At 46.7% G+C, this 27,990-nt stretch overlaps 1 protein-coding gene across 1 annotated transcript; it reads right to left on the minus strand.

The window, feature by feature from the left end:
- Positions 1–551: 551 nt before the first annotated feature.
- Positions 552–27,863, minus strand: iqgap3 (IQ motif containing GTPase activating protein 3). Its single transcript, XM_030417780.1, has 38 exons — positions 27,669–27,863; positions 26,912–26,999; positions 24,517–24,673; positions 22,585–22,662; positions 22,423–22,499; positions 21,688–21,755; positions 21,358–21,471; positions 21,097–21,275; positions 20,902–20,983; positions 20,642–20,805; positions 20,442–20,529; positions 20,058–20,221; positions 19,406–19,566; positions 19,058–19,173; positions 17,872–18,035; positions 17,658–17,748; positions 16,439–16,606; positions 15,169–15,311; positions 14,866–15,036; positions 12,663–12,746; positions 12,448–12,519; positions 11,670–11,739; positions 11,350–11,558; positions 11,115–11,267; positions 10,765–10,928; positions 10,312–10,536; positions 9,904–10,044; positions 6,120–6,204; positions 5,588–5,820; positions 5,210–5,342; positions 4,963–5,065; positions 4,743–4,869; positions 4,533–4,620; positions 3,557–3,769; positions 3,264–3,421; positions 2,143–2,268; positions 1,345–1,453; positions 552–1,196 (listed from the first exon to the last, which is right to left on the minus strand). Exons 2-38 carry the CDS (start codon positions 26,974–26,976, stop codon positions 1,083–1,085), a joined length of 4,857 nt encoding a protein of 1,618 aa, XP_030273640.1. The 5' UTR covers positions 26,977–26,999; positions 27,669–27,863; the 3' UTR covers positions 552–1,082.
- Between the last annotated feature and the right edge of the window lie 127 nt (positions 27,864–27,990).

Below are 27,990 nucleotides of genomic sequence, written 5' to 3' on the forward strand. Positions count from 1 at the left end.
TCAAAACGCAACCGGTGGGGGTCACTGTGCAGCGGAGGAAACCCGGAGCGGAGCAGTAATGCAGCGGACACGTATCTGGTGGAACCTCAGGGTTATTTTCTCCCTGATAAGCCCAGTAGTGTGCCAGAGTCAGATCCTAACTCAGAGGATGAGTGTAGCGAAAAAGGGCAGAAAATACTGTTCTGGTGAAGAACGGCTGCGTGAGTTTGACGGTTAGAGTTTCTCAGAGAGACGAATTCCATCAATCGCAGATGTTGCAGTCGATACCCGCATGTGGGAACACAACATCTGCAGGTAACGCTGCACCGCACAGGTAGAACATAACACAGGTCAAACACAGTGACAGTCTAAGGCATAAAATATGCCGTGACCTGTTCTCCAATGAAAATGTTCAGTTAGGGGCGACTATGCTCCTCGTAGTTAGTCTGGAGCCCGGCTCACACTTAACCGCCATATTTCCTACAACCTACAACTCAGGAGGAGTTTCAATTAATCAATAAACCAATCAATCAATCAGTTGGAGCTGTGATGTTAATAATGCCTCGTATTGATTTGATGCAATCAGATTTTTATTGGGTTAAAGTGTGACAGGAAGCTCAGACACATTATAAAGTTTCTCTTCATTGACAGAAAATATTTACAGGTATTGATCATCTGTTATCAATCAGGCATCGGAACAGCTGATCACTAACAGACAAATGAGACATAAAAACAGAGATGTGTAAAGACGAGGCTTCACTCTGTACGATAAAACTGGACATAATGTTGTGAGACATAAAAACAGAGATAGGAAAGTAAAGAGGATGATTCACTCTGTTTAAAGTATTTGCTTTCTTTCTGCTCTGTTATTTCAATGTAGTAATGCAATAACATGACATCACATTCATGATGATGAAGCTTATAATACTGATTAACACGTTTATCAACCAATCAGAATGAAGAAAAGACTACTTGTTGCTGTAGTGACATTAAAGCAGAGACAGGATGCTTCACTCTGTTCTGTGTTGTTTTAAAATCAAAATAGATAAAATAGTGAGCTACAAAAACAGAGATAGGAGTGAACAGTCAGAGCATCACTCCACTCATTTCTTGAAAAACTTTTTGTTAAGGAGGAATATGAGCAGGTTGACGTTGACCTTCGCCTTGTCGAACATCTTCATCACCGCCACGCCTTCGTACTGCAGCTGCAGCAGGTCCTACACACACACAGACACACACACACACACATACACACACACACATACACAGACACACACACAGACACACACACAGACACACATACCAAATATTTGTATTTTGTGGGCTCAGTACCAGGTTCGGCTCAGTATGTAGTCTGGGTTTTACCTGGTATTTAAGCAGGAACTCTTCCATCTCGACTCCGAGAAATCGAGCTTTGATGCTGAAACTTCCTCTCTCGGGTCCGGCGATGATGTCAAACACGACGTTCTTGAACCTGGAACAGATCGGTTCAGTTCACGTTCTGCTCAAATTAAAACTGATCGATCGTGTAATGACTCATGAAATAAAACATTAAAGTGACATTCTCGTATTTTCATTTGGTGTTGAGGTTTTGTTACATTGTGATGTCATCATGTTAGAGTAGAACATCAGGAGCATATTGTGTTGTTACATTGTGATGTCATCATGTTAGAGTAGAACATCAGGAGCATATTGTGTTGTTACATTGTGATGTCATCATGTTAGAGTAGAACATCAGGAGCATATTGTGTTGTTACATTGTGATGTCATCATGTTAGAGTAGAACATCAGGAGCATATTGTGTTGTTACATTGTGATGTCATCATGTTAGAGTAGAACATCAGGAGCATATTGTGTTGTTACACTGTGATGTCATCATGTTAGAGTAGAACATCAGGAGCATATTGTGTTGTTACATTGTGATGTCATCATGTTAGAGTAGAACATCAGGAGCATATTGTGTTGTTACATTGTGATGTCATCATGTTAGAGTAGAACATCAGGCGCATATTGTGTTGTTACATTGTGATGTCATCATGTTAGAGTAGAACATCAGGAGCATATTGTGTTGTTACATTGTGATGTCATCATGTTAGAGTAGAACATCAGGAGCATATTGTGTTGTTACATTATGATGTCATCATGTTAGCAGTGTGTTCTCACTGGGTAGCCGGCAGGTCTTGGATCTCTAACAGAACTCCTTTCTCCTGCAGCCGGGCGGCGCTGTAACTCAGAGCAGGAAGCTTCTTCTTCCCTTTGCTCTCGGCTGCCTTCTTATTGGTCGATTTACTGCAACACAAATAGCAGGAACGTTCACACCGACCTGAAGTAAGGCGAGTTTGGCTCATCCAATCAGATACGTTTCTGCTGGATGATGTGTCTCATAGACTGAATCTCTGTGACGTCATGCTGGAAACCTAAGATATGTGACATCATCACACTTGTTTATTTCTGTTGACTGTAACATTGAAAGACGGCGGTCCAGCCGGTCTGATGTGTGAGCTGGGGTTACTCTAAAGGTTTAATCTCTAGACCGGCGGTCCCCAACCTTTTTTGCACCACAGACCGGTTCCATGTCAGACATTAGACATTATTTTACAAACGGGGGGGGGGGGTCGTAGGCTCTTCTTCCGTCTCATCACTGGGCCACAGTTGCCGGCGGTTGGGGACCACTGTGATCCAACTCGAGCTCAGTGACTGTAGTTATTAATGCATAGATGTGATTGGCTTTGCCTCCCTGAATCATCGTGTTCACCGTCTTGACAACTAAAGCCGTTCACACGAGGAGATTGTTGAGCATGGTTTACTTTCTTTTTCTGTCTTGCTTACTTAGCGTCTTGATGTCACGGACGTCACATTACTACACGAAAATATCTAATTATCTCATCCAAACCATCAGCCAACCCCAAATTTTAAATACAATGAAATTACGACGACTGTAGGCTCTTTGGTGGAGCTCTGCTTTGAATGAAGTTCTGTCGTGACAAACGAATGGTCTGCTTGCGGAGTGACATGAAGACATGAATCAGAGGCACAAAAAACTTTGACAGCGGCGAGCGCTCATTATGTTTATCAAAACCCGACCCGTGCCTTGCACCCCCCCCCAAAAAAAGAGGATTTACATGATTTGCGAGAGCCTCATTTTCAGGTCGGAAAAGCCGGATTTCTGGATTTATCCGGAAGAATCACACCCCTGTTAATAAGATATTATTTACATGTTCAGTACAGAACACCTCAGCTGACACAGTGTGTGTGTGTGTGTGTGTGTGTGTGTGTGTGTGTACCTGGTCAGGTTGTCCAAACAGGAAGTGATGTAATGTCTGTAGTAGTCCACCTGTTCACTGTGGAAGCTGCTCTTTGCCTGCAGGCTGCTGAGAGTCTGACGCAACTTCTGAAGCTCCGCCCCACGGCGCTGACGGTGCAGTCGCTGCTGGCGGATGTCCTGAAGGGAGTTTAAACTGATTAATCATTCATTAATAATTAATTTATAACTCAGTCCAGTCAGGCTGTGATGACAGACCTGAGGCCACCGCTGCACTGAAGACTTTAAAATATTTCAACTTGTAAAAATGGTCACCTTGGCGATCATCTGCAGGATCTGGTTTTCAGCCTGAGGCGGTCTCAGGACTCCCAGTCCCTCCAGACGACGAAGACTCCTCAGGATCTTCCTCTTCTTCTCCTCTAAGCTCAGGTTGCCGTTGGCGACCAGAGACTGGTTCCTCTTCATCTTCTCAGGTGTACGAGCGTCCTGCCGAGCACGCCGCTGTACCAGCCAATCATGACACACTTCCTGTAGACAAGAAGAGACAATGGAAGTTTACCTGAGGTTCACTGTACCCGTGTGTGTGTGTGTGTGTGTGTGTGTGTGTGTGTGTGTGTGTGTGTGTGTGTGTGTGTGTGTGTATGTGTGTGTTTAGACTTTAGACATTTATTTATCCCACACCGGGGAAATTTACTCGTCACAATAGCAGGTGGACAGACATGCAGACATACAATAAGTACAGGACTTAGAACACTAAAGAAAATACTAAAACAGATTTGAATGAGAGAGAAAAGATAAAATAAAATAAAATAAAATATAGAAAGGACAATACGTTATGTGCATTGTATATACAGGAGGCAAATTGTGCATTATATACATTTAAATAAAGTGTCAAAGTATTGCTTTGTTGAGGTTGGATGCATAAATCAACAGTGTTTATATACATTGTTTACAAATAAACACACTCAGTGTATTAATATGAATATGTATATATACAAAATATAAAAATAGTAAAATAGTATTATTGCACAGGATAACTGCACAAGATGGCGGAGGTAGAAGTGTAAATTAGTGCAAGATAAGTAGGTGCTGATGGTGCAACAATAAGAGTTACTGCTGTTGGTCAGTCTGACAGCAGGTGGAATCAACGACCTGCTGTAGCGTTTCTTTTTACACTGAGGGTGAAGCAGTCTGTTGCTGAAGGAGCTGCTTAAAGCCCCCACAGTCTCATGTAGGGGGTGAGAGGGGGGTGTGTGTGTGTACGTGCGTGTGTGTGTGTGTGTGTGTGTACCTGGTCATGTGACGCAGACGCTCTCAGGATGTCACTCAGAGAGTCACCTGACTGAGTCCTGATAATATCAATGATCAGCTGCTTCGTGCTGAAAACACAGTAAAATCTGTCATCTGACCCGTTCCATCTGAGCAGAACAGAACAGAACATCCAGCTCTGGACTAAACATTCCTGAACAGGAGCAGCTAACACACTGACAGGCTAAGCTACCTGAGCAGCAGTCCTCTGGTGTCTGGTTTGTCGTCCGACTCATCAAATATGTCGAACTTGTTGGTGAGTGTCAGAGACACTTCCATCTTACTGGACTCTGATCCTGGATCTACAGAAGAAGACTCTCCTGAAGGGTAGAAAGCACAGGCGTTACATCATGGCTCTCTTCAAGTAGTCTGTAGAGGCTCTGATAGCTCTGTAGTTGTAGTAGCTGTGGTACCGATGAGCTCCTGCAGGGTGGGCACTGAGCCCAGGTCCTTCAGCAGCAGCCTCAGAGGATCAGACGGGTCCGGACACAAAACCTCCTGCTGCTCCAACAACAACTACACACACACACACATACACGCACACACGCACACACACACACACACACACACACAGTGAGAATGCAGCTGCAGACATGATGTGTCCTTTTTATCCAGGACCTGGTCCAGATGTTGGTCCTGGTCCTGACTCTCTGTACAGACCTTGTGCGTGTTGAGCAGCTCGCTGACGGAGATGTAGACGACAGGTTTGTTGACGATGAGCAGCTCAGAGTACTCATCCATGTTGAATCTGTCCTCTGGTTCAGGAACGTCACAAACACACATCAGGAACTTCCTGTTGGATACAAATAAGCAGAACCTCCTTAGTCCAGTCCAGTCCAGTCCAGTGCAGCATGGTTCGGTCGAATACAGTCCAGGACTTCTCACACTAATGTTTCCCTCTGTTCACCTTAAACACAAACTCAAATATAAGTCGTCCTCTAACATACGTGTAACTGAGGGGGTCTGATGTTTGGACCGGGTCGTGGTTACAAGATTAGTAATGATCTGAGAGCTCAAAGCTCACATGAGGCCTCTGACCTGAACTTTTTGTGGGTCTGACTGATGTACTGGTTCAGAGCTCTGACGTGGTATCCATCTCCGTGGAAGTGTTTGTTGGCGGCGGCGTGCTGCAGCATGCGGGCGATGGAGCCCAGGATGTGACGCTGCTCTGGCTGCAGGGTGGAACCGGCAGACCGCTCCACCACATCGAAACCGTCTGGAGCCACGACGGCCGGGTTCATGTAGCGATAGTAGACCAGGTTACCGACAATCTGAGGGCAGTCACACAGACAGGAAGTGACATCACAGCTCTAATGTGGTTTAAAACATATGTTTTTTTTAAAATGACTCTTCTTCCTTCACAGCTTCAATTCAGTGTTGGTTCAATCCGGTATCGTCTGAACCGGGTTTGTTCCGTTTGATCAGTGATGTTTGACATCACATACTGAGCAGCATGTTTTACACTGAACAAGTCTTCTGGTCGGCACAAACATTTGAGATATACAATCACTGATCAGATGACATCATCCTCACTGATCAATCAGCAGCCGACTGGCCGAGACTCTTTTACCTTGTAGAGCTCGTCGTCACTGGCTGCAGGAAACTTTGTCTTCAGAGCGTCTCTGAGAACCTTCGCTGTGTAACGTAGTCCATACCTGCAACACACACACGACTTTTTAAGAACCTTTTAAGACCATTTTGGATTAAATTTAAAACCTACAGAAGTACGTAAGGAAAAATGCGGTCCAGAATTACTTTAAAAAATAACCATGTTTATTGCCATTCACAGAGCAGCTCAAACAATGAGGAATGGAGTGAGTGACTGAGTGTGTGTCACGGTTATTATAGTTTTAACATTTTCATTAGTTTTTATTAGGGCTGGGACCTTATCGCGTTAATTATGATTAATTAATTACAGCTTAAATGCAGCTAGCACAGAAAGTTCTCCTGGTCCGAGCAGGCAGTGTCGCAGATCCACACTCGCAAGATGAGTAAGTCCACGACTGACACATTAACAAACACACTGGCGAAGTAGATTGCAGCGGACTGTCAGCCACTCAAGCTGCAATCTTAATATTCCTTATTCATATTGCACTTTATGTTAACACTCAGTGATGAAAAGAAACATGATTTTGTTGTTTAAGCTCATTTGTGTCTTTTCATTGTCATATACCAAAATCCATTTAAATTGAAAAATGTTGCTTCTCGTGTCAAATATTGATATGTGATTAATTGAGATTAATTAATTATAAAGCCTCTAATTAATTAGATTATTTTTTTCAAATCGAGTCTCACTACTAGTTTTAATTTTAATTGAGTTTTTCAGTTAGTTTTTTTTTATTTCAGTATAGTTTTAATTAGTTTAACAAGTGATTTAAGGAGTTTAAGTATACACACTTACACACACACACACACACACACACACACACACACACACACACACACACACAGGGTGTTCAAAATCGAAAGCACCTCCACACGTCGGAGTTGGGCCAAAGATAGATTGAATGTCGCTTGACTGCGAGACTGCAGAGGCGGCACAGAGTTCAGGTCGAGCAGAACTGGATGAACTTGGACTGGGAGCCAGTGACAAAGGCGTACAGAAGTGTGTGATAGTGTGATCTCGCTGGAGACTTTTAGAAGCTAATTGGTGTTTTTCCGATTTTGTGTGTGACACCAGCGCTTTCACATCAAGTGTGCCCAATTTGAGGGTCCTCTGGCAGATTCCGCTGTAGAAGTCTTTCCAGAACTTGTGAAGTGTACACTGATAAATTCCGACCACGCTGTTGACAAAATACCACTTATGTTCCAGAATACTTCAGACAGAAGAACACATGGAGCTAACTGTGAATCTCACCAACACATTTCCTCCAAACAAAAAAACATAAAAGGCAACGACGGAAGTGTAAATATTTCAGAACTGGCTAAATGTAATTTAAGACCTCTATGAGGTATGGACGTATTTAAGACTTTTTAAGACTCAGCGGAAAGCCTGCGTACAGTATTTTGTGGAGGTGAACAGGTGGAGACGTACGGTAGTTTGTGGAGGTTGGAGGTGTTAAGGTGGAGACGTACGGTAGTTTGTGGAGGTTGGAGATGAACAGGTGGAGACGTACGGTAGTTTGTGGAGGTTGGAGATGAACAGGTGGAGACGTACGGTAGTTTGTGGAGGTTGGAGGTGTTAAGGTGGAGACGTACGGTAGTTTGTGGAGGTTGGAGATGAACAGGTGGAGACGTACGGTAGTTTGTGGAGGTTGGAGGTGTTAAGGTGGAGACATACGGTAGTTTGTGGAGGTTGGAGGTGAACAGGTGGAGACGTACGGTAGTTTGTGGAGGTTGGAGATGAACAGGTGGAGACGTACGGTAGTTTGTGGAGGTTGGAGGCGTTAAGGTGGAGACGTACGGTAGTTTGTGGAGGTTGGAGATGAACAGGTGGAGACGTACGGTAGTTTGTGGAGGTTGGAGGTGTTAAGGTGGAGACATACGGTAGTTTGTGGAGGTTGGAGGTGAACAGGTGGAGACGTACGGTAGTTTGTGGAGGTTGGGAGATGAACAGGTGGAGACGTACGGTAGTTTGTGGAGGTTGGAGGCGTTAAGGTGGAGACGTACGGTAGTTTGTGGAGGTTGGAGATGAACAGGTGGAGACGTACGGTAGTTTGTGGAGGTTGGAGGTGTTAAGGTGGAGACGTACGGTAGTTTGTGGAGGTTGGAGGTGAACAGGTGGAGACGTACGGTAGTTTGTGGAGGTTGGAGATGAACAGGTGGAGACGTACGGTAGTTTGTGGAGGTTGGAGGCGTTAAGGTGGAGACGTACGGTAGTTTGTGGAGGTTGGAGGTGTTAAGGTGGAGACGTACGGTAGTTTGTGGAGGTTGGAGGTGTTAAGGTGGAGACGTACGGTAGTTTGTGGAGGTTGGAGGTGTTAAGGTGGAGACGTACGGTAGTTTGTGGAGGTTGGAGATGAACAGGTGGAGACGTACGGTAGTTTGTGGAGGTTGGAGGTGTTAAGGTGGAGACATACGGTAGTTTGTGGAGGTTGGAGGTGAACAGGTGGAGACGTACGGTAGTTTGTGGAGGTTGGAGATGAACAGGTGGAGACGTACGGTAGTTTGTGGAGGTTGGAGGCGTTAAGGTGGAGACGTACGGTAGTTTGTGGAGGTTGGAGGCGTTAAGGTGGAGACGTACGGTAGTTTGTGGAGGTTGGAGGTGTTAAGGTGGAGACGGACGGTAGTTTGTGGAGGTTGGAGGTGAACAGGTGGAGACGTACGGTAGTTTGTGGAGGTTGGAGGTGAACAGGTGGAGACGTACGGTAGTTTGTGGAGGTTGGAGGTGAACAGGTGGAGACGTACGGTAGTTTGTTGAGGTTGGAGGTGAACAGGTGGAGACGTACGGTAGTTTGTAGTTTGAGGTTGGAGGTGAACAGGTGGAGACGTACGGTAGTTTGTGGAGGTTGGAGGTGTTAAGGTGGAGACGTACGGTAGTTTGTGGAGGTTGGAGGTGTTAAGGTGGAGACGTACGGTAGTTTGTGGAGGTTGGAGGTGTTAAGGTGGAGACGTACGGGTAGTTTGTGGAGGTTTGGAGGTGTTAAGGTGGAGACGTACGGTAGTTTGTGGAGGTTGGAGGCTGTTAATGGTGGAGACGTACGTCTAGGTTTGTGGAGGGTTTGGAGGTGTTTAAGGTGGAGACGTACGGTAGTTTGTTGAGGTTGGAGGCGTTAAGGTGGAGACGCACGGTAGTTTGTGGAGGTTTGAGGCGTTAAGGTGGAGACGTACGGTAGTTTGTGGAGGTTGGAGGTGTTCAGGTGGAGACATACGGTAGTGTTGGTGGAGGCGTTACGTTTTGTTGCGTTAAGGTGGAGCCGTACGGTAGTTTGTGGCGGTTGGAGAGTGTAAGGTGGAGACGTACGGTTAGTAGTTGTGGCGCTTGGAGGACGTTAAGGTGGAGACGTACGGTAGTTGTGGCGGTTGGAGGCGTTAAGGTGGAGACGTACGGTCGTTTGTGGCGTTGGAGGAGTTAAGGCTGAAGTACGGTAGTTTGTGGAGGTTGGAGGTGTTAAGGTGGAGACGTACGGTAGTTTGTGGAGGTTGGAGGTGTTAAGGTGGAGACGTACGGTAGTTTGTTGAGGTTGGAGGCGTTAAGGTGGAGACGTACGGTAGTTTGTGGAGGTTGGAGGTGAACAGGTGGAGACGTACGGTAGTTTGTGGAGGTTGGAGGTGTTAAGGTGGAGACGTACGGTAGTTTGTGGAGGTTGGAGGTGAACAGGTGGAGACGTACGGTAGTTTGTGGAGGTTGGAGGTGAACAGGTGGAGACGTACGGTAGTTTGTGGAGGTTGGAGGTGTTAAGGTGGAGACGTACGGTAGTTTGTGGAGGTTGGAGGTGATGGCTTTGAGCACTCGGTCCGTCAGGTTCTTCAGGTTGATGATGGCGATGTCGATGCGTCTCTGGACTTCGGGGTGACTCAGGGCGTCGGCAGGTGAGACCTCGTACGGCAGAGAGCTGCAGGACACAAACAGGTGAGTCAGGTATGGAGAGCCGACGGGGTCAGAATAGACCTGCTCTCAGAGCCAGACAGTTAATGAGTGTTCCTGACATCACTCATGCCTCTTTCACTTCGTCAGCTCCAGGCTGGATGTTACGGGTCAGAACCATGTGACCAGGTGTTAATGAAGTAAAGATGTGAGGATGTCAGGAACACAGACAGGTGAACTGTGGCCCTGTCAGAACAATAATACTCCAGGTGAATCAGTTTGTGTCTGTTCACACCTCTTGTGTCCAGTCTGGGTCTCGGTCTGGTTGATCCAGGTCTTGTAGACCTCTACCGGGTCGGTCCTGATGCTCAGAGTCCGGTCCAGCAGGACGTCCTGCAGAGCTGGACCCAGAGACTCCCGCAGGGCGTTTTGACCACGAGCGTGGCGGTAAAAGTTCACCAACATCTTGATGACGGTGGGGTTACCTGTGACCACGTCCTGAGGCTGCTCCACCTTCAGCCTGACATCATCACAGAGACATGTTGCCGATTAATTATATTAAACTAAGTTTATTTAATTAAAACAGATTTAATTTAATCAAAACTCTGCAGATTCATTGATAACTCCTGCACATCAGTAAGGGTCCTCAAGTGCAGAACTACAAAATTACAAACCAATCAATAATCAACCAGACCTACATATAAATCTGTCTGTCTGTATATACAGTGTATACGTGTGTGTCAGTGACCTGATCTCGTATCGCAGCGCCTCAGTGAACAGCTGCAGCAGCAGGAACGCCTCCCGCCGGTCGGAGCCGTAGTTAAACAGACTGAACACCAACATCTCCATGAAGGAGGTGGAGCGACTCTGAGGCATCAGGAAGATCAGCTGAGCCAGGTACAGAGGCTGAGTCTGACACACACACACACACACACACACACACACACACACACACACACGGTTTACATGTTACTGGACACAATAACTGGAGTAATATGATCAATGATATTGACAGTGTAGCTGACATCACTGATGACATCACACACACAAACACACACACTATCATAAACTGTGAATCATAAACACTGTTGGTCTCACCTGCAGCAGGTAGAACAGGTGCTGGTAGGCCTCCAGTCTGTCTCTGCGCTCTCTGCTCAGAGCCTTCAGTCCTTTACTCCTCCCGACGTCCATCATGTCCGACAGCTGCTCCTTGTTCTTCTTCGTTAGCTTTTTACAGTGACTAACCACTTCCTGTTCACACAGACAGGCTCGTTCAACACTGACGAGGACAGACAGGTTAAGGAGCAGGTTCCCCCGTCATCCGTCCTCTTACCTGCAGCGTGGCTCTGTTGCGGACCAGTAGGCCGATCTTCAGGTCCATCAGGTTGAGGTCCACTTCCAGCTGCCTGTTGAAGCGGATCGTCCTCGCCACCTCCTCCCTCAGGCGCAGAAGCTCCGCCTCCTCTCTGATGTCACCGTCGCCCAGGTCGAGCAGATGAACGAACTTCCTGACCACAGACAGGGGGGGCGTGGCCGAGTGCACTGAGACAGGTGAGGGGAGGGGCTTACTAATGACTCAAGTTTTTAAATGAGTAATAACATTTGATGATGTCACACATCTCAACAGACCAATCAGAGGTGAGTTCAGCTTACCCAGCATCCTGTACTCATCTCGCGCCCTGTTGGCTCTGAAGAAGGCCTGGATCTTTACGACAGCGCCCACCTGTGAACACAGATGATACTGTTTTCTGATTGGCTGGCAGGTGTCTGTTAGTAAGATGCTCATGAAGGCAGGTTAGCCTAGCTTAGCATAAGGACTGTAAACAGAGGGAAGCAGTTGGCCTTGCTCCGCAGCTGTAACCTTGTTGAGTCTGACGGTGTGTTCAGACAGACGTCCCTCTCTCCTGGTTTGTTTCGAGCCAATCACAGCTGCTGATCTGATGTGGAACAACTTTGATTTATCGTCTTAATGAATAAAGATCTGAACAGATCTGAGGGGAAAAAACTAAAGCTTCAGTTGAGTGAGGTCGAAATAGTTAACAGAAGTTCATGTGTGTTTTGATGTAAGTGTGTTGTCTCATAACAGTTGTAGTCTGTACATTTTTTTGATTATATTTGCTAAACTTGTCATTATAATCTGACAGTAGAATCAGACACAGGCCAGCTGTCTGTGGCTCCACCTAGCGGCTGTAATTTGATCTGCAAGAATCCACCGCTGCCGTAGTAGATGAGATAATTAAACTGTGGGACATTCAATGATGAATAAACCTGTAAATATGTTCAGCCTGTGGTGAGCACACACCTTATTTTACACATTTAACTGAAAACACATTCAGACTTTGAGGCGAAGGAACAGGAAGTGCTAACATCTTAAACTGTTGAAGAATAATCTATAATCTACAACCTGATCAGGAACATCAAGAAAACTTACATGACGTCTGAAGAAACTCAGTCGTGCTCGATATTTTCTCCTCACCAACCACATCTTCGCCAACGACTGAATCTGTTCACACACACACACACACACACACACACACACACACACACACACACACACACACACACACACACACACACACACAGGTTAACTCATAAAAACAGAACGTTGTTTGATTTGTGTGACAGTTTCAGATGGTCAGTCGTTACCTTGACAACAGCTCTCCAGTTCATGTAGAGAAACTGCAGCCGACGCCTGTACGCCCCCTGCTGGACGAATCTCCTCCAGTGAGACTGATCACAGGGAGACAGACAGGTGAGTATTCGGTATACAGACAGAATCAGAAACAGATTTATTACCAAGAAGGATTTTACACCAACAAGAAATTTGTCTTGATGAAGAAGGTGCATACATTGAAGACAATAGACAATAAACAAACAATGACTTTAATATATACAATGTAAACAAACAGAGACATAAAGTGAAGGATGATTAATAAATAAAGATGAAAGAGCTGTAGAGGAATGTGCAAAAAAGATAAAAAATACAATATTGTTAAACGTTATGATAATTGCACAAATTCTGCATTATCGTAATGCAAAGATTCAAGGGGCGGTGGAAACTGTTCATGAGGCGGGAGGTTTTTGTCCCGATGGACCGCAGCCTACTGTCAGAGGGGATAGTGACAAAAAGTCTGTGACCGGGATGGAGGGGTCGGCCACAACCCTACCTGCAGGCCTCAGAGCCCTGGAGCTGTGCAGGTCCTGAAGGGATGGAAGGGTGCAGCCAATCACCTTCTCAGCAGAGCGTCTGATACGCTGCACTCTGCTCGTAACCTTAGCAGTGGCAGCAGCGTACCAGACGGCGATGGACTCGGTGAGCATGGAGTGATGGCAGTGTAGAAGTGCACCATCATCATCTTTGGCAGGTTGAACTTCTTCAGCTGCCACAGGAAAAATATTCTCTGTTGAGCTTTTTGGTGAGGGATCTGATGTTCAGCTCCCATTTTAGGTCCTGGACGATGAAGGTGCCCAGGAAGCAGCAGGACTCCACGGAGTCGACTGGGGAGCCACACAGGATGACGGAGGCAGGTGGGGCTGGGTTCTTCCTGAAGTCCATGACCATCTCCACTGTCTTGAAAGTGTTAAGCTCCAGGTTGTTCTGGCTGCACCAGGTCACCAGGTGGTCTATCTCCCACCTGTAGGTAGACTCGTCCCTGCAAGAGATGAGCCCAGTGAGCGTGGTGTCGTCCGTGAACTTCAGGAGCTTGACGGACTGGTGCAACTGTTGGTGTACAGGGTGAAAGAACGCAGCCTTGGGGGGATCCAGTGCTGATGGTCTGGGATTCAGAGACATGTTTCCCCAGCTTCAGGTGCTGCTTCCTGTCAGACAGCAAGTCTGTGATCCACCTACAGGTGGAGTCAGGCACATGGAGCTGGGAGAGCTTGTCCTGAAGCAGAGGCAGGAGGATGGTGTTGAACGCAGAGGTGAAGTCCACAAACAGGATCCTGGCATATGTTCCTGGGGAGTCCAGATGCTGGAGGGTGTAGTGCAGGACCATGTTTACTGCATCGTCTACAGACCTGTTGGCTCTATAGGCGAACTGCAGTGGGTCCAGGAGTGGGTTGATTAAGGATTTGAGGTGGGATTTCAGTTGCTCAAACGACTTCATGACCACAGAGGTCAGGGTGACAGGTCTGTAGTCATTCAGTCCTGTGGTCCTTGACATTTTGGGGAAGGGGATGATGGTGGAAACTTTGAAGCAGGCTGGCATATGTCTCCAGTGAGGTGCTGAAGATGTCCGTGAACACTGGAGACAGCTGGTCAGTGCCAGGGCATGTGAGCAGAGAGGAGCGCGGGAAATATAGTCGGAGCGCAGAGCGGGTTTTAAACCAAAGGCCAGAGCAATGGTTCCGTTTCGCTCCAGTTCCGCTCCGATACCGCTCTCCACGAGTCTAGGACAAACTTAGATGTTTGCCTGATAATTAGTTTATTCATTGCATGTGTACATGTTAATTTGAATCTAGACATGTGCAGGTGGACTCAGCCAGTGCTAAGAAAGGTCTTCTGCCTGCCTGTTGGAGAGATAGAGAGACTAAAGCGTCAAACTGCGGTAAAAGATGCTGTATAAAAGACAGGTTACAACTTTTATTCCTTGTCCTCCCCTGGAATTATTCTCTAAAGTGTTACTGTTTATTGTCCCCCCAACTATGAAATGGGATTTTCGCCCCTGGTGATGTCAGATATTTATTTCTGCCTTGGTTGGACTCTGCTTTTACATCTTGCCGTTGGTGTCGAGCAGAACCTGATTCTCACATTAGAACCTGAACATCCGTAACGTTCATGAAACTCTCTGGACTTGCTGTAAATCTCTTGTTTGAACTTGATGATTTTATGATCCTGTGTTCTCACCTGGATGACGATGACAGCAGGTATGTGACTCATCAGGTAACCTCGTCGGGCCTCCAGCTTCTGTCTGATCAGGAACCCTCGACTGACAGCCTGCAGACCAATGATGAGGGCTTCACTGCTCCGCCAGAGGACGCTGCGGCTGTACGAGCCTGAAACACTACTGACCACTTCCTGCAGCGACATCGTACACATGACATTACTGCTGCTGACCAATCACAGGCAAGGAGACAAAATCTGTCCTTGAAACTGAATCGGCGAAATATAGAGACAGTCATGAGACCCCTGACACCAGGTGTGTCTCACCTGTATGTGGTGTCGGTCCAGGAACACACTGTTCTGTATGAAGCCGTTGGGTTTGTCCCAGCTGCCCTCCAGTTGGTTCAGGTGGAAGAAGTAGAAAGAACCGTCATCGAGCCGGACTCGAACCCACGGACTCCTGTTGTCTCCTACACACACACACACACACACACACACACACACACACAGCATTTCATTTACAAAAAACCTGGCGCTGCGGCAAAACGCTGCAGGTTGGTGAGGTAGTGTGGGAGTCACTCCATGGTCCGTGTGTGTGACGTGTTGGGAACCCTTAGACTGACGAGTGACGAAGCTGCTATGTTGAAACGCTACAGGCATGATGGTCCTATCAGTGAATGTTTGTCCTCATCTCAGTGAACAACCAGGATGAGCAGATGATTACCGTGTTTAAACTGCACAAAGCCAGACTGAGGAAAAACACGACATGTTTTACACATCTTATGTGATTGGCCACTGAATTGTGATGTCAGGCTGCGTTCTGCATTTGTGGAACCAGCTGTGGCACGCACCAAAAATGAGCTACCCTCATGGAAAACCTGCAGTTTAGCTGCAACAATGGATCAAATGTGAATCCAGCCTTAAAGATAATGGTCACATGTCAAACTGATGGAGCGTGTGTGAGGGATTATAGACTGACCATGTCAGTACTGGTCTGTATCCTGTCTGTGATTGGTCAGTACCTGTCTGTATCCGGTCTGTGATTGGTCAGTACCTGTCTGTATCCTGTCTGTGATTGGTCAGTACCTGTCTGTATCCGGTCTGTGATTGGTCAGTACCTGTCTGTATCCGGTCTGTGATTGGTCAGTACCTGTCTGTATCCGGTCTGTGATTGGTCAGTACCTGTCTGTGATTGGTCAGTACCTGTCTGTGATTGGTCAGTACCTGTCTGTATCCGGTCTGTGATTGGTCAGTTCCTGTCTGTATCCTGTCTGTGATTGGTCAGTACCTGTCTGTATCCGGTCTGTGATTGGTCAGTACCTGTCTGTATCCGGTCTGTGATTGGTCAGTACCTGTCTGTATCCGGTCTGTGATTGGTCAGTACCTGTCTGTATCCGGTCTGTGATTGGTCAGTACCTGTCTGTATCCGGTCTGTGATTGGTCAGTACCTGTCTGTATCCGGTCTGTGATTGGTCAGTACCTGTCTGTATCCTGTCTGTGATTGGTCAGTACCTGTCTGTATCCGGTCTGTGATTGGTCAGTACCTGTCTGTGATTGGTCAGTACCTGTCTGTATCCGGTCTGTGATTGGTCAGTACCTGTCTGTATCCGGTCTGTGATCAGATTGTAGAGTTCTCTCTGATAATCTGCAGCACAGACAGATTTTAATCCCTGCAGCTGAACTTCAGGTAAACTCAGAACACGAAGAGTCTGATTCACTCGGTTCTCCTTCACAGCCTGATTCACTGCTGCAACTGACAGACACACTGACCACACACACACACACACACACACACACACACACACACACACAGTTTGAAACATTACATACAGCAAACTTAATAACGGTGGTTAATCGGCCCAATTTCCCAATTCGATTCGGATTATTGAAGTCTCGATTTGATTACAAATTGATTTTCGATAATTATGGATTATTGATCTTCCATTTAACATCAGTCAGCTGCTGAATTATTTTACTTATCTTGGGAGTAACACCTCACAGCACCTTCAATATTGTATAGTGTAACTGTAATATGCAAATTATTATTTTTTACTTTGTTTTAAATGTAGTGTTTCACTGTTAAAAGAAAGCTGCCAAGCTCAGCAGCCGGACTCTTGTTGGAAGCAGTGTTGGTGACGAGAACCAGGGCGTGTTTCTCTGTTCCCCACTCGTCTGCCATTGCTTTGAGAAACTCACACATATTTGCGCTTGTGTGGCTATCATCTATAGCTCTCGTCTGAAGTACGTAGGACATTAGCTTCCATTAACTGCTGACATAATGAGCTGTAACGGTCACATATGAGACTGTAGCTCTGGATGTCCAGGCATCGCAGGTTATTGCTGCCCTGTGAGCAGAGTTGAGGGACTCTTGCACAGAAAGGTTTGTCTCCTTGTAAAGATTTGGAATCGATTTAAGTGTGAAAAAGCTCTGTGATGGAAGAACATATCTTGGCTCCAGACTGTGGACCATGTAGCGGAAGCCAGTAAGAGGACGACTCCAGCTTGTATTACTATTTCAAAAAATATATATATATATATTTATTTTTATCGATTTTTGGAAATTTAATAATCGAATCATAATCGTCAATATTATAATCGAGATTAATCAATAATCGATTTTTTTCACCACCCCCGATACTTAAATACAAATATTTATTCTCCAATTTGTGTTTGTCAATTACAAAATAAGTTTTAGATCCTTTAACTTCATTAAATCTGTTTCTGATCAGATTTATCTCTTTAATCTGAATAAAACAGGAAATTGTTCCAGTTACACAAAACGCTTGACTCCAGATAAACTCTGACAGAGAACTCACATTTCAGAGCTCTCTGACTCTCCTGATTGGCTCTCCTCACTGCTTCCTGGATGTCAGCCAACCACAGCTCAGCTCCTGGGTCTCTGCTCACCTGATTGGACAGAAGGCAGACATGTGACTTCAAGATGAAGAGGAAGATAAAGACATCAGAGCTCTGCTTCTAGTTCCGGTGTGAGCTCGTGGTGTAAAGTGAGGAGTCACTGTGTGGATTTACCTGAGCTTTGTGCTGCCTGGCTCTGGTCAGCAGGCTCAGGTATCTGCAGGTGTTGGCAGGTAACACCTCCTCCACGTCACAGGAAGGCAGCAGCAAAGCGGACAGCAGCTGCTGAGAGTCTCCTCTGATCACAGCCTCATTAACCCGACGAATAGCCAGCAGCTCTGAAGGGCAGATGATTTTATGATCAGTGAATTTACTGATTATCTGATCAGTTGATTGATTCATGATTTGTTGTGTTAAATGTCTGATGCAGAATGATGATGTCACCAGGTGAGTTGATTACAGTCAGTGCGTTTACATGACACTCAAGAAAACTGAATTACTGTGATAGGCTGACTAAAATCGGACCGGATCAGATTTCTCATAGTCGAATTAAAACACCCAGATTATTGATTGATAGTCACATTACTCCTGCATGTATACGTTCTATAAGATCGGATCAGATTTTGCGTTCTGCGCAGGCGCAAGATTTTTTTCCCGGGCCGTGAGCCGGAAGTAGAAGGACGGAGGCGTCTTTCCTCTGAAATAACCACAAGAAAGAGAGACAGAGCTCCATTGTGCATCTAGTTTGTGTAATTATCATGTACACCATATATGAAGTGTACAAAGATGGAGCTTCGTCTCGCTCTTCGTACGCCATCTTTCTGGAATGTGGAGGCAGTTTGTTGTTGCTGGTGACGTAAAGAGGTCAGCCGGAGGTGTTTCTGTTAACACTAGTTGAAATGGGTACAGCGCCACCTAGTGTACCGGGTATGACATGCTGACAGGACAATAATCACATTTTCTCACAGGCATGTATACTCGAGTAGCAGAGTGGAACTATGGCTGTAATCTGACTAAGCTGTGCATGTAAACGCACTGACTCACTGTGCTGCGATATAAAGACAGACGGGCAGCACATCAAACATTCATCATCTGATCAATATGTGACAGTCTTCTGCACGATAATCAATTGATCACTGCAGCTCTGAACACGACAACAATGACTCACTCTCAGTTAAAGGAGCAGTCCAACATTTATGCTACTAATATGCGGAGGCCCTCAGGGAGGCGTCCTCGAGCCTCTGAGCTTGTTCATACACCTGAAGAGACTGTTAGCCTAGCTTAGCACAAAGACTGGGAGCAGAGGGAAACTATTGACCTAGCTTAGCACAAAGAGTGGAAACAGTTGGACTGTCCATACTTTGGTGTTCATCCTGTGCTGAGTTGTTGACAGAGTTGATTCCTTCCTGCAGCTGATTCCAGGTCAGGAGATCTTCTCCCGCCTGCTGCTTCAAACCAACCAGACACCTGAGATACCTGACGACATGATGACATCATTTGTTTCAGCAAGTTGTTTATTTGTGACACAGAATAAACAAACATGATTTAAAATATATAAACAAACCAAACAAACAAAGACAACAGAGCAGACAGACAGGTGAGCAGACAGACAGGTGAGCAGACAGACGGGTGAGCAGACAGACAGGTGAGCAGACAGACAGGTGAGCAGACAGACAGGTGAGCAGACAGACGGGTGTACAAGTCGTACCTGTCCATCAGCGTGTCATCCACCTCAGACAGCCCTGCAGATGGGCTGACCAATAAGGAGCTGAATCGCTGCAGATGTCCCACCTCTAACGACTGATTGATGAGCGCGACAGCTGACAGCATCTCCACGGCAACAAACAGCTCCTCCAGCTGCAGCTCCGCCTGGTGGAGACAGACAGGAAACATTAAAGTCACATGACAAGAACTGTGAGGTTGTGTCACTGTGTGTAACCCAGTAGCCCCATTCACACGCTGCCGTTTGGATGCAGGGATCCTGCGCCAATTTCTCCTCCTCCTCTGTGTCAAAGTTTGAGAGGCAATGAGGGCTGAAATTTCACTCCGGTGCTGATCCGCCTCTGGAGGTAGAATCAGAGGCGCAGTATTGGCGAACTGAACCAGTGTGAATGGATAAGCTGACGTTGAAAGGTCGTATCGAGGGCGCGTCAGTCTGATAACTACACAGGTCCTTCATTTAACTAAATAAAGAGAAATGTCCCACAAAGCTCACTGGTTCGTCTTTGTGCCGGCGCTGCTTGGTTCTGTGTGAACAAACAAACGGCGGAGAATTTGCAAATTACCGCTGCGGCGATAATGCAGCATCTCTGGGTGAAAGGGGCTCCTGAACGCCGTCTGTCAGGTGTGTGCAGGTGTACCTGAGCAGTCTGTCTCTGCAGCAGCTGCAGCTCTCGGTGATAAAGAGTCGCAGCGAAAGGAAACACCTGCGGCAGCTGGAGGTCAGAGGTCATCAGACAGCTGACGGTGTGTCGGGGGTCACTGAGACGCAGCGATGCATTCACAGTCTGCACCGCCATTAGCACTGAACACACAGAGAGGTACTGATTAAAGATTAAAAGAGTTTCAGCTCTCCAACATTAACTGATGAACCTTTTGTATGATTATGATCAATCTGCTGATTAATGTGTAATAAAAAAGAGTGAAACCGTCTCAGAGTCTCTGTTGACGTCTACACGTCTCCTTTTGTCCAAAATTCTGACAGATTTAGTTCATAATAAAACAGAGTAAACACACAGACTTACCGGCTCGGTCTCTCTGAGCGTCCTGGTTGGCGACGGTCACAGCTTCCTGCAGCTCGCTGGGCTCCAGAGGATCAACACAGCCCCGATCCTGACGTCACAGAGGTCAGAGGTCACAGATGACTCGTGTCTCATCAGGTAAAAGAGATTTTATAAAAACAGCACATGATGATGCATAAATAACAAAGTGTGTGTGTGTGTACCAGGGCCTTCTGCTGCCGTTCTGCTAACAGCTCCTCCAGGTACCAGGGTCCATGGTCAGCACGGAGGCCCCTGAGGGCCAAACATGGCCGCCGCAGAGCCGCAAGCAGAGAGAGTTCATCTGCAGAGTCCAGAGCTTCATCCACCTGCTCCACCGCTGACCGCACTGACACACACACACACACACACACACACACACAGTTGATCAGTATCATCACATTTTAATGATTTCTAAATTAAATATTTCTCATTAGTAACTCACGGTTGACCATGTGGACGTTGTCCTGGATTTCTCTCTGAGTCAGAAACTCTTCATAGATGTCTTTGTCCTCTGGACCTCCACACTGACAAACACACACACTATAATCAACAATCAGGAGTGATTGATAACATGATGATATCATTTTATTTGTCTTTATAGTCGCCATGTCCCTGACCAATCAGAGAGCAGCCTCACCCTGTGTGCTGCCTGCTCCTCCTTCCTCCTCTTGGCCTGCTGCAGCAGCTCCTGGTAGACGCTCATCAGCTCCTCCTGTAAGTCACTGAGCAGGGCGTTAGGATTCCTCAGAGCCGCCGCCGTCACCTCCGCCTGACCCCTGTCCACCGCTTCATTAATGGCGATCACCGCCGCATGAACTGATGGGAAAGAACGCAGCGTGTCACTGTCTGCTGCTCTCTGTCCTCTGAGCTCTCAGCCAATCAGCTCATCCGTCTTTACCTGCAGCCTCGTCCACTGACAGCTCATTGGCCAGAATTCCTCCTATCTTGTTAAATGCCGGCATCTGGATCCCGAGTTTATCCAGCTCCATCTTCATATTATTGATCTCCTCCTCTACACACACACACATTTTAACAATCATTCCAAGATGGCCGCTGCCCCCCTGTATTGATTGATCAGCTGATGTTTCAGAGATCAACAGAACTGCTGATCAGAACATTTTACAGTCAAACTACAGAATCAATCATGGACCAATAACACACAAATCCTGATAACATGAGCTGATATCAGCTAATTATTGATCAATCAATCGATCTGGTCAACACTCACCTGTGAACTTGACTTTTCCGTACAAGTCATAGATCTGAGGAGCCAGACCCCGTCTGTACAGGTACAGGCTGCAGACAGACAGGTAGAGAGAGAGACAGACAGGTTAGAGAGACAGACAGGTAGAGAGACAGACAGGTAGAGAGACAGACAGACAGGTTAGAGAGACAGACAGGTAGAGAGAGAGACAGACAGGTTAGAGAGACAGACAGGTAGAGAGACAGACAGGTAGAGAGACAGACAGACAGGTTAGAGAGACAGACAGACAGGTTAGAGAGACAGACAGGTAGAGAGAGAGAGAGACAGACAGGTAGAGAGACAGACAGGTAGAGAGACAGACAGGTAGAGAGAGAGAGAGACAGACAGGTAGAGAGAGAGAGACAGACAGACAGGTAGAGAGACAGACAGGTAGAGAGACAGACAGACAGGTAGAGAGACAGACAGGTTAGAGAGACAGACAGGTAGAGAGAGAGAGAGACAGACAGGTAGAGAGAGAGAGACAGACAGACAGGTAGAGAGACAGACAGGTAGAGACACAGACAGACAGGTAGAGAGACAGACAGGTAGAGAGACAGAGAGACAGACAGGTTAGAGAGAGACAGACAGACAGGTAGAGAGACAGACAGGTTAGAGAGAGACAGACAGACAGGTAGAGAGACAGACAGGTTAGAGAGACAGACAGGTAGAGAGAGAGAGACAGGTGAGTGGACAGACAGACAGGCAGACAGGTGAACCCACCTGAGTGCGTGGATACAGTACACAGCTCTCGGCATGTTCTTCTTGTCGTACACGTCGGTCGTTTCTGGCTGGAAGATCTGAAAACAACTACAAGTGATTACTTGTGAATACTGTGATGAGCTGATCAATCCTCCAATGGATCAATAACAGTGTGTCACTGACCGTGGGCAGTCCCAGGGAGGTCATGGCATTCCTCCAGTGGTTGATGTTGTCAGTGTGACGGAACTGAAGACCCACCGCCTGATCAGATCAATACACAGGATTGATTATCAATATAACAAAGACAAACTGTGTCAGACATTGCTAACATACTGCACTCCACCGTATTGATGACATCATTGATTCTAATAGTTCACTGCTCCTCCCACTGGCTCACGTGTGTGTGTGTGTGTGTGTGTGTGTGTGTGTGTGTGTGTGTGTGTGTGTGTGTGTGTGTGTGTGTGTGTGTGTGTGTGTGTGTGTTCCTCGTAGGGCTGGGTGATAAAAGCGATTAATTCGAGTTTGTGGTTTAGGACGATTTTAAAAAATGAAAATCGATTTTCTCTTTAACTTGCCCCACCGCCGCTCCTCATGGACTCCCATAGTTCATAGTTCTTTTACTATCATATTTCTGAGTGATCCGTTTTTTTATGTGGGTGAAATATGTGTGCATGTGTGTCTATAAGCTACTGGATGTTCAAAATTTCCCTCAGGATGAATAAAGTATCTAGTTTCATGTTGTGTCGAGCCTTCTTACTGTTTTAAAAACAGAGATTTTGATGCCATCGTATCTCTGCCCCGAGCACTCCCGTTCAAAATTAACGTGCCCGAAAACGGAACTACAGTAAATCTTAAAAGTGCGTCTTTCGTCATAATTATGCTTTTACCCGAAGGTTTGACTCATATTCAATCACAAATAAAGCCTCGGTTGCATTTTGGCGAGAGTTTCACTTTAACTCATATTGTCCAGGATAATACAGCTGCATTCCTTAAAAGGTTTTTTATGTTGTTGAAACAAAGTAAACACTTTCATACGGCTTATTATTCTACATATGCTGTTCCATCATTGTCCTCCACCTTCCTGGTGTTAGCAGGTGAGTGTGTGACGCTGCACTGTGACAGCAGACCCTCGTTACAGCAGCTGCAGTGTGTGAGACGCAGCCCACGCTTGGTGCCTCCATATCATCCACTGCTTTTACATATTCCTTACGTTGCAGGGTTCTCCCCAGAAATTTGTAGTGTAGCGGCGCACCGTCTGTCCGGGGGCTGGGGGGGGGTGCGAACGCTCGTCAACGTCAGTTGAGGGGGGGGGGAGAGAGACACGGACAGACGGTCATCAACTCCGTCAGCTGGGGGACGGGCGGACGCTCATCGCCGTCAGCTGGGAGCTCCTAGCCGTCAACCGGGGGACGGACGGACTGACGCTCGTCACCGTCACGCGCGGAGTATAGCGGCGCTGACCTAGCGGTATAGCGGCGCAGCGCCGCTGTTCCACCGTCTGGGGAGAACCCTGCGTTGTCACGTGAATGGCGTGGACGTGTTGCTCGTCTACTTCACAGCATTCAGCATCTCCTCGACTGTCTGTTTTACATGCTCTGCTGTATGAGATCACGCTGTAACTCCAGAGTGGAGTCAGTGTGATGCAGAGATGGTAGGACACACCGGGGATTCAACAACTCCAGGAGACAAAGAAAACCCTGATCCTGTACCACGGAGATCCAGAGAGATTCATTTAATGACCTGCTCTGTAATATTTTATTGTATCAGGTGTGTAGTTTTAACTGCAGCTCATTTGTTTCCCCTCATGAAACGTACTGCAGATGTTACATGTCGCAGCTGGACTGCTTTCACTTTCTACTTTAAGTTATTTCCACTCTGCAGACATTTGATCCACATTTACCAGAGTAATGTTACGTGTTCTGCCACAAACTGCTCTGACGTAAAAAAAAACAAAACAAAACAAAAAGGCTTGGGTCCACGTTCAAATTTTTTGGGACACCCCTACTTTAAATTTTTTCTTTGTCATTTTTAGGAGAAAAAAAATGATTAAAATTGTAAATCGAGTTTGGTGTGAAAAAATCTGAGATTCAATTTTAGTCCAAGTCCACTAGTTACTTGGTATCGGCGCTGCTCGGGGTCGTAGATCTTCTTCAGAGCGACTGCATTCGGAGCAAATCGATGACCCAGTTTTGCGAGAATGACTCCATTCCTCAACGACTCCTCAAGCTCAGTGGGAGCAGGAAGCTCCTCCCCCAGACACGCCTCCATCCACCTGAGGAGAAACGACACAGAGTGATGATGTCATTTGCGATGTCGCACGCTGACCACAGCAGCAGGCAACAGTAGCCACAAGAAGATGCATTAATGCTGCAGCAGTGGTTCCCCAATTCCCCCCGCCGATGGTGATTCACACAGAGTGAAGCATCTCCACCTTAAAGACGAGCCGCTGCGTAATTCACACAGAAAGCCGGCACTGTGGCTCCTAAAGAGGCGTGACGGTACACGTCATGATGATGACGTCCGTGTGTTTTCAAGGTGTTTCCCAGGTGTCCTCCTGTCAATCTAAACCTGCGGACAGTTAATAATCATATGGATGCTGTTATGATGTGCAGTGATTGAGATCCTGACCCACCAAACATCCTGGAAAGTGACAAAGTAACATTCTAAATTACATAACATAATCACCATCAGTAAACTGGACGCTGTCTGACTCTCTCGCGGGGACGGAGGCCATTTTCTGGGGGAAAGTTCCCTGAAGTCTCGGTCTGGAGGGCTGACCGTCACCCTGACAACAGTAACTACAACAACACAAACACCTGGCGAGTTCAAGTTTTTTGCCGGTGACAGACGCTGTTTTTCTTGCAGAAATGTGACGAAGAGTTGGTTTGACAGACAGGAGGACAGACGCTTCTCCATTTATATCTATGGTGTTTTTTTCCTCATATACACTATATTGCCAAAAGTCTTCACTCACCCATCCAAATAATTGAAATCAGGTGTTCCAATCACTTCCATGGCCACAGGTGTTTAAAAGCAGCACCCAGGCATGCAGACTGTTTAAACATGTGTGAAAGAATGTGTTGCTCTCAGGAGTTCAGTGAATTCCAGTGTGGTACTTTGATAGGATGCCACCTGTGACACAAGTCCAGTCGTGAAACTTCCTCACTCCTAAATATTCCAGTCAACTGTCAGTGGTATTATAACAAAGTGGAAGCGATTGGGAACAACAGCAACTCCACGTAAACTGAAGGAGCAGGGTCAGCAGAGGTCGCCAACTTTCAGCTGAGTCAATCGCTACAGACCTCCAAACTTCATGTGGTCTTAGATTAGCTCAAGAACAGCGCAGAGAGCTTCATGGAATGGGTTTCCATGGCCGAGCAGCTGCATCCAAGCCAAACATCAGCAAGTGCAATGCAAAGCGTTGGATGCAGTGGTGTAAAGCACGCCGCCACTGGACTCTAGAGCAGCGGAGACGTGTTCTCTGGAGTGAAGAATCACGCTTCTCCATCTGACAATCTGATGGATGAGTCTGGGTTTGGCGGTTGCCAGGAGAACAGTTCTTGTCTGAGTGCATTGTGCCAAGTGTAAAGTTTGGTGGAGGGGGATCATGGTGTGGGGTCGTGTTTCAGGAGCTGGGCTTGGCCCCTGAGTTCCTGAACTCTGAATGCTTCAGCAAACCAAGAGATGTTGGACAATTCCATGCTCCCAACTTTGTGGGAACAGTTTGGGGATGGCTCCTTCCTGTTCAACATGACTGTGCACCAGTACACAAAGCAGGTCCATAAAGACATGGAGGAGAGAGTTTGGTGTGAATGAACTTGACTGGCCTGTACAGAGTCCTGACTTCAACCCGACAGAACACCTTTGGGATGAATTAGAGTGCAGACTGAGAGTCAGGCCTTCCTGTCCAGCATCAGTGTGTGACCTCACAGATGTGCTTCTGGAAGAATGGTCAAAAATGTCCATAAACACTCCTAAACCTTGTGGAAAGCCTTCAGAAGAGTTGAAGCTGTTATAGCTGCAAAGGGACCGACGTCATATTAAACCCTCTGGATTAAGAATGGGATGTCACTTAAGTTCATATGCGAGTCAAAGCAGGTGAGCCAATACTTTTGGCAGTATAGTGTAAGTTGCCAATGACAGTTACAGTTACTACATTACTGTTGTTCGGTTCTGTAATGTTGCTTTGTGGAACATTTGTCTGTATTTAGTTGAGTGAAGGACCTGTGCAGTTATCAGACTGTATGATCGATACGCCCTCGATATGCGCAGCTGGCTTATCTCTTCACACTGGTTCAGTTCGGCAATAATGCGGCCCTGATACTACTGGAGCAAAATTTCACCTCTTGCCGCCTCCGAGAGTTTCACACAGAGACGGAGTTGGCGCAGGATCCCGGCATGCAAATGGCCGTGTGAATGGAGCTACTGTGATGAAGAAAAGAACCACTGACAGGAGAGAAGGGCTGCTGGGGTTTGTTGACAGTCATCAGCTGAGTGTGACATCACTGACCTCTTGGCCTCCTCCAGCCTGCACAGGTACTGATAGGCCACATTCTGGATCCTCTGCTCATCCATCTGCTCTGCTGTCAGACGCTCATCTTCTCACACACACACACACACACACACACACACACACACACACACAATGATGTCAGTATTCAGATCTGCACAGATTGGTCAGTCACTGACTTACAGAAAACTATATTTTGATCATTAATTAAATTGTACTGATTGATTTCTTCTTCACGTCTCAGTGAACTATCGGAGTTTTATACTGTTGTCAAATCAAACACAAGTTCGACTGTAATGATCACAACAACCTGATATTAATTTTAAACAATTCAACTTATTATCAGCCTTAAAAACTGTCAGAGTCCAAATTCAGAACATCAAATCAAAAGAGAAACATTCTCAACTCTGGAAACCATTTCTGATCACTGTCCCGCTGAGAGACAACACGAAGACATCTGTTGATCTGTGAGGAAACACAGTGAAGTCCAGCAGGGACAGACCAGCAGCCGAGCCAGCAGCCGAACCAGCAGCCGGACCAGCAGCCGAACCAGCAGCCGAGCCAGCAGCCGGACCAGCAGCCGGACCAGCAGCCGGACCAGCAGCCGGACCAGCAGCCGGACCAGCAGCCGAACCAGCAGCCGAGCCAGCAGCCGAGCCAGCAGCCGAACCAGCAGCCGGACCAGCAGCCGAACCAGCAGCCTGACCAGCAGCCGAACACAGAAACACTTTCATAAAATAAAGATGTAGAAACTCACAGCGCCGTCACAGTCCGCCATGTTGTGTCCTCTCCTTGTCTCCGTCCTCCGCGTCTGTCCTCTCAGTGAATTCAACGTGTGTTTCTAATCTCTACGAATTAAACCTCAGATTAAACTACAGACGGTGAAATCAGGTGAAATTCTTCGGGTCCAAACCGTCACTGCTCGAGGCTGTTTCCTGTCTGTAGTTTGAAATGTCCCGCCGCTCTCTGATTGGCCAAACTACCAGCCTCTTCTTCCATTGGCTGGAGCGCTGCCGCAGTGGATTGTGGTCTGTGTATTTTCCTGTCGGTAAAATAAAGATTAAAAACAAACTTGTGTT

The sequence above is a fragment of the Sparus aurata genome, chromosome 5 (genome assembly GCF_900880675.1).
Source record: "Sparus aurata chromosome 5, fSpaAur1.1, whole genome shotgun sequence".
In the NCBI taxonomy this organism is placed as follows: Eukaryota; Metazoa; Chordata; class Actinopteri; order Spariformes; family Sparidae; genus Sparus; species Sparus aurata.

Excerpts from the sequence above, each read along its gene's own strand:
- iqgap3 (XM_030417780.1), bottom strand. The coding sequence starts at position 26,976 with ATGGATGAGCAGAGGATCCAGAATGTGGCCTATCAGTACCTGTGCAGG. Across the intron at positions 17,749-17,871 it reads CCAGGCAGCACAAAGCTCAG|GTGAGCAGAGACCCAGGAGC; the intron begins GTAAATCCACAC and ends CTGTCCAATCAG. Across the intron at positions 15,312-16,438 it reads CACAGACCGGATACAGACAG|GAGACAACAGGAGTCCGTGG; the intron begins GTACTGACCAAT and ends GTGTGTGTGTAG.